Genomic DNA, 14,618 nt, shown 5'->3' with positions numbered 1-14,618 from the left:
AAAGCACTGACTAGAAAATTTATTCTGAATTTGATTCAATTAATATGTAATTCACGGTAACAAACAGCTCTTATCTTGATCTTTCTCCTATTGAGATCCTTCTTTTTGTTGCTGACTTCAATGGTAGAGTCTTTACTGTAGACTAGTAGACAGGTAGACTACACGTAGCTCCTTTAGTTTAGATGTCACTCCAGGAGTCACATCTTTGGGTGCTGTAAAAACATGAGATCTGGTATCCACAGTATATTACTGGACACTTTTTTGAAGGGTGTCAGTGACTAGAGCTATCTACAGTGCTTTGAATTTACTAGATATTATAATGCTGGGAATGTACATAAACATTATCTATTTTGGATAAATTGTTTTCTTTTTCCTTTTTGTAATATAGGCACAAATAGTTTTTTTTGTTTTTATTTTAAACTCCCCATGAAAAACTGTTATATTTGTACTGTAGGTATGATGATATTCTGATCAATGGACTTCCAGATTGGCGACAGCCTGTATTCTACTACAGGCGGGTGAGAAAAATGAGCAATGCTGAGCTGGCATTACTCTTGTTCATTATTCTCACAGTGGGTCATTATGCTGTGGTTTGGTCAATCTACCTGGAAAAACAACTGGTAAGTGTTAGTAATAAATCAAATGAACTAGCCTCCTTAATTTTATATGGAATTTTGGACATTTATTTTTCAACTGATGAAAATTTCTGTTTCTCTCTGTATACTTCTCATTCTAATAGTTTTATACTCAATGTTTGACATATTTCTAAGTCAAGAAGAACCCATGAAATAAGAAAATATTCTTCTTTTAAAAAATGTGGCACTTAAGTTTGTTATAAAACTTTGTGAAAGCCCAAATATCTAGCTGGGAATTAGAAGGTAGAGCCATGTTTTAATTATCACCTTCCAAATAGAAATATTTTTTATTTAAGACTGATTTTAGATTTTTTTGTGTCACAGGTCTTTATATAATGAATGTTTACTTTTAAAATGTTTTAAGTAAATAAATAAAATTGGAAATGAATATAACATTCTAACTTCGATTGGTTAAAAAAATTATTACACTTTTCTTGGTTTAATATGCTACTCTATAGTTTATTCTTTGGGTTTTTATTTATATGTTAAAGATAATCAAACATATTTATCAGTATTCATGAATTAGCATCTGTTTACTCATTCCTTTTGAAGTGACATTATTAAAGTTGGATGAATGAGAGAAAGTGAGTTGAATGCTTTCTCTTCTTAGAAAACTTTGATTGCTATGGAGATGCACATGACTGACAGTCCTGAACTTCATGTGTGTTTAAGGCCTGGATACCATGGCAACAGTTATTGTGAAAGATTGATGATTTTACTTAATCATGTTGGACCCTACATACATTTGCATAAATGTTCCTCTATAATGTTTACCCTTCACAGAAGAGCCTAGAGAACATTTGAAGTGTACATGTTAATGATAACCGTAACCATAATTCTTTCCACATTAAGGATGAACTACTAAGTAGAAAAAAGAGAGAAAAGAAAAAAAAGACTGGCAGTAAGAGTGTGGATGTATCAAAACTCAGTGCTTCAGAAAAAAATGAAAGGTGAGAGCATATAAAAATACTTTATAATTTGAAGCTGTTTTAAAATACATCTTTAATATGATTCAACTTCGTATGTATGTCTCTTTACATGTGCTCTCATTTATATCTGTGGTAGTCTTATAAAAGACTAATAATGTGCCATTGTTTATGAGACAAGTTCTAACCTTAAGCAAAATGTCTTCAGGTTTTTCCCCCATATAAAGTGTGAATATATATTTAAATAATCCCTCAAATTCTTCTAGTTTGAAATTTTTATACTGAACTTTAGAAACAAAGTACTATTAGACGGACCTATCACTTAGCTCAGGAGTGACAGTATGTAGAGAGGCAGTGATATGCAGTACACTCAAAAAGATACCACCATTTCTTCTATTGATTCATAGAAAGGAATAAAGGGTTTAAATAGTTCACACAGCAGGGCATGAACTGGGATCAATGTGGGATGGAGATCAGAGACTATTCTGCCTGTCATCTATTCTGATGACATCAGTGAGTAATGCTTCAGTGAACTGCAAATGACATTAATTTTTATGTATTGGTTTGTTTATGCTACAGTCTTCATATCTGGTTGTCAGCACTTGGGAACACTGATGATGGTTAGTTTTTTATAGCTGAAGTAATCATAAGGCTTAAGAATTCGTTGTACAAAAGTGATGAAAAGCCCAGGTTAGAAAGAAGGCTTTTGTTTATCTTTGTAACTTGATTAGGAACCTCCTTCCCCAAAATCTTAGCCTAGATTCTCTTACATGCTATATATATTGCATTTGTTGTGACTACTGTATTTCATGATAGAGTAAGTCAGTTATAAATATTTCAGTGCATACTTTCTTCATTTTTTTTTGTTGAAGTAGCCATTCAAAAAAGAATTCATGATCTTTATAGAATTATTCTGCCTCCCAACTTTCTCTGTATATTCCTCATATGTTGTATGGTCTTTTTTCTCCCTCCCTTTAGATTGCTGATGAAACCACAGTGGCATGATTTGCTTCCATGCAAACTGGGGATTTGGTTTTGCCTTACACTAAAAGCATTACCTCACCTCATCCAGGTAAAATGTACCTCTTTTATATAACATTAGATCTTTTATTTTTAATCACTCATGAAATAATTTATGCCCATGTCGGCTCTCTGAATGCTGATATGCAGTGGATGCTTTATAATGTTGATTGAGTAGGATTTTTATAAGTTAAACCTAATTTAGATAGTTCTAAGATAATTTAGATATGTTTCTGTAATTGTCTTTTATAATGGTTTTAGATCACCTTAGAGTCCCAAGATGCTAGAAAAAGAAAAAAACATAGTATCTTTAGTACAGAGATAAAAGCGATAAAAATTTAATCCACTGTTATCATTAAAAGCATAACCAGTAAAAAAGAACAGTATTCAAGTAGCTTGCCACCCATTATTTTAATAGCATTTAAGTACATAGTGTTAAAAAAAAGAAAAACCAAACTTTACATGAACATCTGTATAATTGTACCAAAATATATATTGCTTTCCATTTTATTTGCAAATTTAAGAGGAGTGAGGACATTTTGTCTTATACAGGTAATGAGTTTCTGTTTCTGTTTAGTCTTGATTAAATAATAAAATGTGGATATGTATCATATTTAGATGTCAGTTTCTTTTATTTTTTTACATTTAGTATACCAAAGCATATTTTATTAAATTATTGCTTTGTTAATTTTGATTTTTGCATCAGGTTTGAAAATCCCCAACACATAAATATTTGAAAGTAAATAAAACACTTTTTGGTGTACAGATTTTGAGGTTGAGATTATAATTTTTTGGAGAGAAATGTTTTATTTTAGAAAATAAGTGTTTATAATCTAGAGGACCAGATAATGTTCTAATTCAGTTCTACCCACTTTGTAGTTATATATTAGAGCTATTTTTCCTGATTGTTTAAGGAAGCTAATGACTACAACTTCTGTATTTTCCTTTATTTTTCTCATAATGAAAATTTTATATTTAAAGGGGATATTGAACCAAAATACTAGTGTGCTTCTTTTTATCCTTTGAGAAATTACCAGTTCTTCCATCAAAATAGTTCATCTTAATAGTTATTGCTTATAGAATGTTATATTTTGTTTACAGTTAATAGAGAAAAATTACAGTATTTTGGTAATTTAAAAGGTTTGTTTTTAAGTTGTTTAGCGTGTTATATTGTTTGCTTGAAAAAATACTCTGCAATGCTTATATGCTGTCTGTAAGACTTAATGAGGGAGGGAAAGTCTTTATCACACTGGTATGTTTATGAGAAAATGAGACAGAAAAATATTTTTAGGGCAGATTTTCTTATTTTTTGAAGTCTGATTATTTTTTGCCAACTTTAGAATCCGTGCAATAGGCAAACCAGAATATAGATGAGTTAAAAAGTATATTCATGAGGCAGTATAAATAGAATATTACATAAGATATCAATATTAAACACTTCTTTGTAATTTTAATCTAATTTGAAATAAAATTTATTTGGTAAAATTAACATATTTCTTGTTTAGCATGCAGGGTAATTTGCCAGACTAGAACCAACATATTATTATGGCTTAGATGTATAATTTACTTTAAAATACTTGCCTGTGATAGCTGTTAATTCGTGTAATAGATTGATTGTTTTGCCTCATCATAAATTTGTAGAAAATATACAAAAATGAGGAATTTTATAGAAATTCAAAAATAAATAATGTAGAAAATATACCAAAATGAGGAATTTTACAGAAACTTTTTAGTTTCTTTAGAAACTCTGCTTTTTTTAACTGATCACTTTGAATTTTAAAGTTTTTACTTACTTGATGGTATCTGCTGGCCTTTCAGTTTTGAGATGGTAGGCATTAGGGTTCCAAGACCTTTTAAATCTAATTTTTAAATTTTATTCTAATTATTTCTTCTTGATAAATGGATTTCAAGAAGAAAATTAAGATGATTTTCCTTTTTAAAGCAAATATTTGATATTTTTATTCTGCTGTGGGGACCTTAGATTAGTGTTTCTAGTGGTCACTAACAAAATAATGTAATGCAGTAGACTCTTTCAAATATATATTATAATACTTTAGAAAGTACTTTAGATTGATAAACATTGCTTATGAAATACATTAGCAAAATAATACTGATCAGTTGCTCTCAGGATTAGATTTTTGTCTGCTTTTTGTTTTGTAGTATGTGATGACCTTTGTATTAATTTTAGATCTTCTTAAATAAGATATTTATGAAATTTACAACGAGTCTTTTTCACCCGAAGTTATCTGGATTGGTAATTGGAACAGTGGTCAAAAAAGAGCCCTGTTAAGGCTCTAAGAATAAAAAATGATAGGTACAACCTTAAACTTTTAAAACGTGTACTTTATGTACCACTCTTGTGATATAGGACCATTGTTTTTTTATTTTTATTTTCATTTTTTTTTTTGAGATGGAGTCTCGCTCTGTCACCCAGGCTGGAGTGCAGTGGCGCAATCTCAGCTCACTGCAACCTCTGCCTCCCGGGTTCAAGCAATTCTCCTGCCTCAGCCTTCCAAGTAGTTGGGACTACAGGTGCCTGCCACCAGGCCCGGCTAATTTTTTGTATTTTTAGTAGAGATGGGGTTTCACCGTGTTAGCCAGGATGGTCTCGATCTCCTGATCTCATGATCCGCCCACCTCAGCCTCCCAAAGTGCTGGGATTACAGGCGTGAGCCACTGCACCTGGCCATTGTTTTATTTTTAAATAAGAGTCCACTGATTGAAGTTTCTTGTACTCTTTCTGGCATAAACTATACCGATAATCTTGCTTTCTTTAAAGAAGAGTCAAACTAGAGTCTTGTGAAACAATGTAATTGTATAATCTTTGTAGATATATATAGTTTTCTCCAAGTCTTTCATAATTGGCTTTCTGACATCTAGTTAACTTCATTTTAATTTTAATTTAATTTAATTTAATTTTTATTTTTTAGAGACAGGGTCTTGCCATGTTGCTCAGGCTGGCCTCATACTCCTGGGCTCAAGTGATCCCCCCACCTCAGCCTTCCAAGTAGCTGGGACTATAGGCACACACCTCCAAGCCAGACTTTTTTTTTTTTTTTTTTTTGGGAGATGGGGGTACCCTAGGTGGGACATTAAAACAGCATTTTTAACAACTCTTATTTTGAGCTTGCCAAAGCGTTCAACTTGGTTTTCATAGAAACAATTCTTATTTCTTACTCATATCTCATCCTTTTTTAGATGGTAATTAATTGAATCATGTAATTAGAATAACAAGTATAACTACCACTAGGAGGTTTAAGAGTTAACACAAGCAGCTCTTATAAGTATACAGTAAATTAGTTAAGCACATGTAAGTTAAGAGAGTTTTACTTTTGGCGTAAATTCCTTGAATTTTATGAAAAGTTAATTAAAACTGAGCTGCAAATATTTGATGTCTGTATATAGCTATTGGTTAAGAAGCAGGGTCCAAGCTAAAAGTGGGAGATTCAGAGGCTTCCAGCAAGTGACCTTTACACTGGCAGAATCTGTACCCAAATCTTGTCATAGCAATAGTTCTTCAGTTTAATTTCTTTCCTTCCCGTTCATCCTCTAAATACCCATTCCTTTGCTACGCTTCACATACATAAGGTCGTCTGGTAAGATTGGGAAAGTGGCATTTCTGGCTCACTTGTGCTCCCAAGTTCGCTTTTATTACTTAGCATCTAAGAGCCCTAAGAAAACTCCTGTTCCCTGCTTAGTATACCTAAATTATTTTCTATTTCCTCCCAAACAAAATTACAAATGCAAATAATTATTTCCACATTTGATTTGTAAGACGTCTTTTGGTCAGATGTTTAGAAAGACAGTTCAGCCAGTTCAATAAAAAGATATTAAACGTATATCAGAACAAAGCACTACTAGGGACTACAGAGATAAATATGCCTTCTCTAGGACCTTAATGTCAGGTAGCAGTTATAACACATGAATTTAAATAACCATTCTACAATACGGTATATATGCTTCACATTTTAGTATGAACAGTGACTTCTGTAGATAGTCAGAGAAGGAAGGTTGTCTCTATTTGGGATGACCAAAGAAAACTAAAAAGAGTGAACACTTGAACTGAGTATTGAAAGATGAATAGACACTTAACAGTTAAGTGCCCACTTTGTATACTAGGTGGTATACAAAGATAATTTTGTAGATGCAGTACTTCCCATAAAATCATACTGTATTAAGGCTAAAAGCATCCTGAGGAAAACATTATACAACAGCCTTTTTTTAAAGAGGGTATCATGCAGCCCATTACTGTCTTCTCAGACTGTATTCCACGTCTGTAGATTCTGAGTATATCTATTTAGGAATTTATATTATAACAGGTAAATCTGATATGACAAGTCTAAAAAGAATATTTAGACAGAATAAAGTTAACTGATAAGACAACAAAGTGTTTCTTTGATTACACACACATCTGTGAAAGATCTGTGTACATTGTTAGGAATGGTAGAAATAAAGTACATAAGGACTGTGAAATCAGCAGAAAATAAATGAAGTGGTTCTGTGATTAGGCAAGATAGAGGTAAAAGTATTTCTTTGATAGTTCCCCTTGCTTCTTTGAAAAGGTCCTTATTACCTCCAGAGCACTGGATTTTGTTCCTTTCCTTTGCTCTGAGAAGGATATTGCGAGAATTATAAGAATTGATAGAAGAACAAAGCCAAAGAGTGAAAAGCTATTATACTTAGTGGATGTTAAATATTTGATAATATTAAATTAATATCAGACATTTCCCAAGTGGGTCAGTATTCAAGGACAAGATGCATGGATATTGCTATATTTAGTCAAGTGTACGCCCCATGTAATCTACATAGGCAGAAAAGGTAAAAGTCAAGTGAGAAATTACAGGAAAAGAATATGGTGTTTGTAAATTGATGAATGAATGGAAGGCTGGTGTGTGTGTGTTTAGAGAGATGAGAGAACACTGGAGAGGAGTGAAATGGATGACTACATACAAGGAAGCAGGGGGAGCTTCAGGAAGTGTGTTGAGATAGCTGACAAAGCAAGTAGAGTGATCCCCAGAAGACGTGGGTATGAGTTAGTATATAACAAGGAACTTGGACTATATCAACAGAGGGCTTAAATCCTTTGAGGCAAGAATTTAATTGTAACATTTAAAATATAGCTCCCGTGACACTTTGACATCTTACCAGTCTGTTTCTGCTCTCCTGGTGGGTTTGAAGAAAGTACACATTCTCTTGGAATCTGACAAAAACCAGTCTTCTTTGTTGGTTGTGTTCGGCTTGCAACCCCAGGAAATTTTTGTAACCTCCAAAATGCCCGTCTTGGGTATTTTTAAATTGATCATATGTTCTGTAACCTGGAAAATAGCAAGTAGTTGGTGACATATAATCAATGATCTGTGCGTATTTTCAATTTAGCTGTTATAACTTAGTTTATTTTCGCAACTGTTTCAGAACCTTAAATATTTGGGCCCATAATAATTTAGATTGTTCAGACCATCAGTTTCTCTCATAAAATCAGGAAGTGCCACATATCCCAAGTGATTACCAATCTAAATCATAGACACAGTTCTCTGCATTTTCTGAGTTCAAACAGGTCTTCAGCAGTCAGAACTTAATTTGCTTGAGAATTTGTTTGATTTTTCTAGGAATTCACCATTCAAGTTTCTCTCTGACTCATATATTACATTTCTCGGTAGCATAATTTATAAAATATAAAACTCATTTGGTTGTGCATTGCCTAAAGTTGTAAATTTTTTACCTTTTTAAGTTCCAGTCCCATCTTTTCTCATTACTAAGCAGATCTAACAAGAACACCATTCAAATAAAAATTGTCATAGGAAGTTTCCAGCGTGCATATCCCCACCCCCATCAGGATGTATAGGTTGCCTAGGAGTAGTGGCTGAGAAAATAGAGGAATCTTCTCTGTACAGCTCTGGCTTTTACCTAAAAAAAAAAAAAAAAAAAGTTGCCTAAGAGTAAAGGGAGTACTATACTTTATAGAACTGTCTATAAATGGAAGCATCCTCCCTCCCAAGAAGCTGCTTCTCCCATGGAGACTACAACTGTGGACAAGCCTGGAGGTCACCCTCCCTGACAATTAGGGCCCTTCCTTTCTAGCCCCTTTGCTTCTGCTTGCTAGGACTCTGTCAGAAACCAAACAAACAGAACATTCACAGCTAATTAGCAGGAAAAAAAGCTTCTAAAAGGCTATGAGGCATTTGTTTCAAGCTGAGTCGCCTGCCCTTCTACTTAGAGTTAAACAGATTTTCCAAGGGATGAGGCAGCTTGCTTTTAATACTCTAAAACTTTTTAAAACTTTTCAGACACACACACATACAGAAACCTGACACAGGAAATACATAAACAAATGAAAATAGATGGAGAAGTTCATCTGAATTTTTATAAGCTGAAACTACTGCTACAGGACAAAGGGATACAGGCAAACTGGAATGGCCTTACAACATAAGACAGAGATTCCTTACTTCCACCCTCTGAAAGTAAATCCTTGCATCTTATGCAAGTACTCAGAGATCCAAAGACAGACTATAGAGTTTCGTAGGTTATTGCTAGATGTAGAAAAGATAAAAAGCCACAAAATGTTAGGTAGGATGTTAGCAACATATAGTCTCATCAATTCCATATTTTATAGATGAAAATACTTAAGACTCAAATTGGTGAAACAATTTCCCCAAAGTGACACAACTAGTTAATGGTAGAAATGAAACTTAAAGCAGATGAAAATAAATATTAAAATATAAGAAAAAAATACATAAGAAAAATAAAAACTAAAAAAGAATAAATTTCGCCCCGGGTAGATAACTAGAACTTTATAGTATAAGCTGTGTAATCTTAAACTCCCTGTCAGAATGTTCAGGCTGATTATAATTACAAATTTTCCTCAACTTATCGATTGCATCCTGATAAGCCCATCATAAGGAGAAAATACCCTAAGTTGCAAATACATTAAATATACCTAACCTCCGGAAACTCATAGCTTAGCCTAGCCTACCTTAAACACGCTCAGAACACTTACGTTTAGTCCACAGTTGGGTAAAATAATCTAATACAAAGCCTATTTTATATTTAAAAAGCGCTGAATATCCCATGTAATTTACTGAATACTGTACTGAAAGAAAAAACAAACAATGATTATATAGACCTTGGAAGTATGGTTTCTACTGAATGCATATCACTATATCACCATCGTAAAATGGAAAAGTTGTTCTGTTAAACCATCAAGTTGGGGACATCTGTAGGACATAAGCTGTAGGATTCTTACATTGAGTTAGGGCTGAATAAATGGCTTCTACAGTCTCTTCTATCTCTTGGAACAAATGGAAAAAATAGTTTTTAGGCTGTGCGTCTCCTTGAATATTACAGTCTCAGACCAGAGGAAGACAGTAGCTTCTGGTTTTCTGTTTTATTTTTATTACTTTTTGTGGATTTAGTCTTATTATAGTTCTGTACAGAAATTTTGACTCTTATCAAAATGTACAATTTTACAGTTTTTCTATATTTTTCATTGTAATTTTATTGCATATTATATGTAATTCTGAGATTACCATATAAGTCAATGGGAGAACAAAACAGTATAGAGCATTTGATTTTGTGGGCAGATTTTCAGAAATGTACTTATGGTATTTTCCTATATTGAAGGTTATTTCTAAGCCTCAAACGAAAGAGAAGATTTGGGCTATCAAACAATGAAAAAGAAATAGAGCATCCTCTATATTGTTTCTAGGTATCCTTCCTCATAGCTCTTCCACGTTCCTTATTCCCATCAAGACAGGTGGTATTTCCCTGCTCCTACCACTGTAAATCAATGCCTGCCCGCCTGCCCGCCTGCCCGCCTTCCTTCCTTCCTTCCTTCCTTTCTCTCTCTTTCTTTTTTTCTCTTTCTCTTTCTTTCTCCCTCTCTCTCTTTCTCTCTTCCCCCCCTTTCTTTCTCTCTTCCCCCCTCTTTCTTTCTCTCTCTCTTCTTTGTCTCTTTCTCTCTCTCCATCTCTCTCTTTCTTCCTTTCTTTCCTTCCTTTCCTTCCTCCTCTCCTCTCCCCTCCCCTCCCCTCCCCTCCCCTCCCCTCTCCTCTCTCTCTTTCCTTCCTTTCTTTCCTTTCTTGTCTTGTTCTGGGGTACATGTGCAGAATTTACAGGTTTGTTACATAGGGAAACGTGTGCCATGGTGGTTTGCTTAATACCCATCACCTAGGTATTAAGCCCCATATGCATTATTAGCTATTTATCCTGAAGCTCTCCCTCTTCCCGCCCCACCACAGGCCCCGATGTGTGTTATTCCCCTTCTTGTGTCCACGTATTCTCATTTTTCAGCTCCCACTTATGAGTGAGAACATGCAGTGTTTGGTTTTCTGTTAGTTTAATGCCCTTGTTTCTTAAGCTTTTCTTTGGATTGCTTAATATGTTGATGTTTATATGGAGAGATAAAAGTAAACCAAAACATTATAAACAGTGCCACCTTAGCATGTTCTCTTATCACTTAATGAACTATGTCAAGAATGTTAAAGGATGTCCGGGCGCGGTGGCTCACACCAGCACTTTGGGAGGCCAAGGTGGGCGGATCACCAGAGATCAAGAGTTCGAGACCAGCCTGGACAACATTGTGAAGCGCCGTCTTACTAAAATATAAATATTAGCCGAGTGTGGTGGCAGGCACCTGTAGTCCCAGCTATTTGGGAGACTGAGGCAGGAGAATCGCTTGAACCCAGAAGGTGGAGGTTGCAGTGAGCCGAGATCTTGCCACTCCACTCCAGCCTGGGTGACAGAGCAAGACTCCATCTGAAAAAGAAAAAAAAAAAGGTTTAATGTAAGGATATTCCCTATCTCACAGCTTACTAATCTTGGAAATATTGTATCTTCAGGCTTAACTAAATTATCATCATTATGAAGCCTTCCTTCATCAGGCCAACTGAAAAATTCTCATTGTATGTTCTCCATACTAACTTTAGAGCATTTACTATTTGTATTAATCACAATAGACTGATAGACTTTAGTCTGTTTCTGGCATATGCCTCATGTCTGTCACTGGTTGATAGGAAAGTGGGCATTCTGGTCTACCTAACCATTCAGGAGCTCAGAGCAATGATGTGTTCACCATCTTCTAGCTGTATCCATCTGGAACATGTGGCCTCCTTGCTCATTATGACAAGAGGAGAGAGCTGGAGGATTTGCATGAGTTTTTCTGTGAGTTGGTTTGGAAATGACACATGATATTTCCATCCACAGCCCATCCAGAACTAGTCTTCTGACCCCACCTAATCTTAAAAGGACAACGGAATATGGGGAAACAGAATGTTGAGTGAGCACCACTTTCTTTGCCAGTAATTCATTCAACAAACTTTATTGATTGATTGCATTATTTACTTTGTGCCGGGGCAGGGGTAGGGGATGAAAGACAACAATTCCTGTTCTCACGGAGCTTATATTCTATATTCCATATTTTAGTTGATATTTATAGTTGTTTTTACATATTCCTTAAGGGAAACTGTTGTATCTTATATAATCCCCACATATCCTAATAATGTACAATACATATAACAATGGTTCAATAAATAAGCATAAATATCTCTATTTAATGTCTTCTTGTGCAGGAGCCTATGCTCTATAATTACGTACAAAGAACACTCATACATTATTTAAGTTAGCCATAGTTTAAATGTAAAACCTGTCCCCTGTTTGATGTCTATGCAGGCAGGTTTTGAGCTCTTCAGGAAATCTTAAATATTGGCCAGGGGCGGTGGCTTACGCCTGTAATCCCAGCACTTTGGGAGGCCGAAGCGGGCAGATCACCTGAGGTCAGGAGTTCAAGACCAGCCTGGCCAACATGGCAAAACCCCGTCTCTACTAAAAAATACAAAAATTAGCCAGACGTGGTGGTGGGCACCTGTTATCCCAGGTACTTGGGAGGCTGAGGCAGGGATAATTGCTTAAACCCGGGAGGCGGAGGTTGCAGTGAGCTGAGATCATGTCACTGCACTTCAGCCTGGGCGACACAGCGAGACTCTGTCTTGGGGAAAAAAAAAAAGAAAGAAATTTTAAGTACTAATACAGTTGCTTCTAGAATAAAAACTTTTGCTCATGGTTCCATTCATAAGGATTATAAACTCCTTGAGAATAGGAGTTCTTTCTGTTTGGAAAAATGTAAACTCCATAATTTTAATACAGTATTATGAGGCAGGCAGTTCAGAGCCCTAATCAATTGAAGTAAGCATTTAATTATTCATTAAATATTTATTAAGCTTCTGTAAGTGCCAGGCAGTGTACTAGGGCTATAAGGATGGATTAGAAGTTTATATCCCCAGGAAATCTAACTTTCTGTGTAGGTAAACTGGAGTTTACTCTGGACCCAAGTAAGTTTTTGTGCTTATTTTTCGTATTAAACAATTTTATTATAATTTTATTCACTTGAATTCGCCCCCCCCCATGAAAAATGGGAGGGAAAAAAGGTTGAAAACAATTTATCTTATTCATCCTCTTTTGAATGCTTGGATTCAAAAGCATACCTTACAGAATAGCCATACCTTAGAACATACCTTAAAGAATAGCCACCTGGTTTCTTCTTGAATACTATCTCCAAAATCTGTCTATTTCATTTTCAGGTAATTTTAATTATTAGGAAATTCTTATATATATATATATATATATATATATATATAAAATATATATTTTCTCTATATATTATATATTATGTATTTCTATATATTATATATTTATATATTATATTATATATTTATATATTATTATATATAATATATTTCATATATATTTCATATATTTGAGACAGAGTCTCACCCTATGGCCCATGCTGGAGTTCAGTGGTGTGATCTTGGCTCACTGCAACCTCCGCCTCCCAGGTTCAAGCAATTCTCTTGCCTCAGCCTCCTGAGTAGCGGGGATTACAGGTGCCTGCCACCACACCTGGCTAATTTTTTGTATTTTTAGTACAGATGGGGCTTCACCATGTTGGCCAGGCTAGTCTTGAACTCCTGCCCTCAAGTGATCCGCCCACCTTGGCTTCCCGAAGTGCTAGGATTGCAGGTGTGAGCCACCACACCTGGCTTCTTCCTCATATTGATCCAAAATCAAAACTTTCATCTCTGGAATCATATGCAGTAGTTTACAACATTCTTTCCTGTAATAAACCTTGAAATATTCTATGGTAGTTGTGAAGTTATCCCCAATCTTCTTATCTCTAATCCCTTATAAAAATAGAGTTTCAAGCTGCCTCCCTATTTAATCACTTTCCTTTTAAAGTCTTTCTATTTGTCAGTGCATCTTAAAGTGTGATACCCCAAACTATACACAGGGATGGTTGAAACAATGTAGAGTTGTTTAGTAAAGTAGAATTGCTTGAGTTCATAGATTGTTAAGGAAGTAATGTTTCCTGGAGTGGGCATATTGTAATTTGATTTCAAAGCATAGGTAAGATATGGAAAAAAAAACATGGGGAATGTTTAAATAAATGCTTAGAAATGGAGCAAAAGGAAGATAAAAATAGTGACTGAAACTAGGGAATGTAATGAAAGTCTCAGATTAAGTAGAGTAGGTTAGGGTGATTGAGTGGATTGCAGTCCTCAGATAAGTGAGGATTTGGATTAAATGTGTATTTCAAAGAGGAAGTTTTAGTGGGATTATGTCCCATAGCAGGAAGAAGAAACATTAACAGGGAAAATGTTCAAATTTGGCGGGACTACTAGGGAGAGGTTGCTATTATACAGCAAAATGAAGTGAGAAGGATGCAATTAAAAAGGTCACATAAGCAAGAAGATACAGGATTTGGCAGGGGAATTTTGGTGAAGTATGAAGCACAAAACTCATCCTTTGTGTTGGAAAACAAGATCCTTGTCAAATTGGTAGAAGTAATAATAAAAATAGCTAACATACATATAAGGCCTAACTATGTAGAAGATATCGTTCTAACTGTTTCCCAGGTATTAACACATTTAATCTTCATAACAGTCCTATAAGTTAGGTACTTTTATTATCCCCATTTTATGGGTGAGAAAATGGACCCACAGAGAAGTAAAATAATTTGCTGAATGTCACATAGCTAGTAAGATGGCAG

The 14,618-nt window shown here is 34.8% G+C and overlaps 1 protein-coding gene across 2 annotated transcripts in view; it reads left to right on the top strand.

Annotated features, from left to right (window-relative positions):
- The window catches only part of DNAJC1 (DnaJ heat shock protein family (Hsp40) member C1), a 244,355-nt gene that overhangs the window by 80,383 nt on the left and 149,354 nt on the right, over positions 1-14,618 (top strand). For both annotated transcript variants that reach the window (XM_019035497.4, XM_063709708.1), the window contains exons 4-6: positions 455-620; positions 1,488-1,585; positions 2,540-2,633. In XM_019035497.4, the coding sequence (XP_018891042.3) occupies positions 455-620; positions 1,488-1,585; positions 2,540-2,633 (358 nt within the window). The remainder of the gene's footprint in view (positions 1-454; positions 621-1,487; positions 1,586-2,539; positions 2,634-14,618) is intronic.

Source organism: Gorilla gorilla, chromosome 8 (genome assembly GCF_029281585.2).
Source record: "Gorilla gorilla gorilla isolate KB3781 chromosome 8, NHGRI_mGorGor1-v2.1_pri, whole genome shotgun sequence".
NCBI classification, from domain to species: Eukaryota; Metazoa; Chordata; class Mammalia; order Primates; family Hominidae; genus Gorilla; species Gorilla gorilla.
Note: the sequence above shows the minus strand (reverse complement) of the source record. Positions and strands in the feature narration are given on the sequence as shown.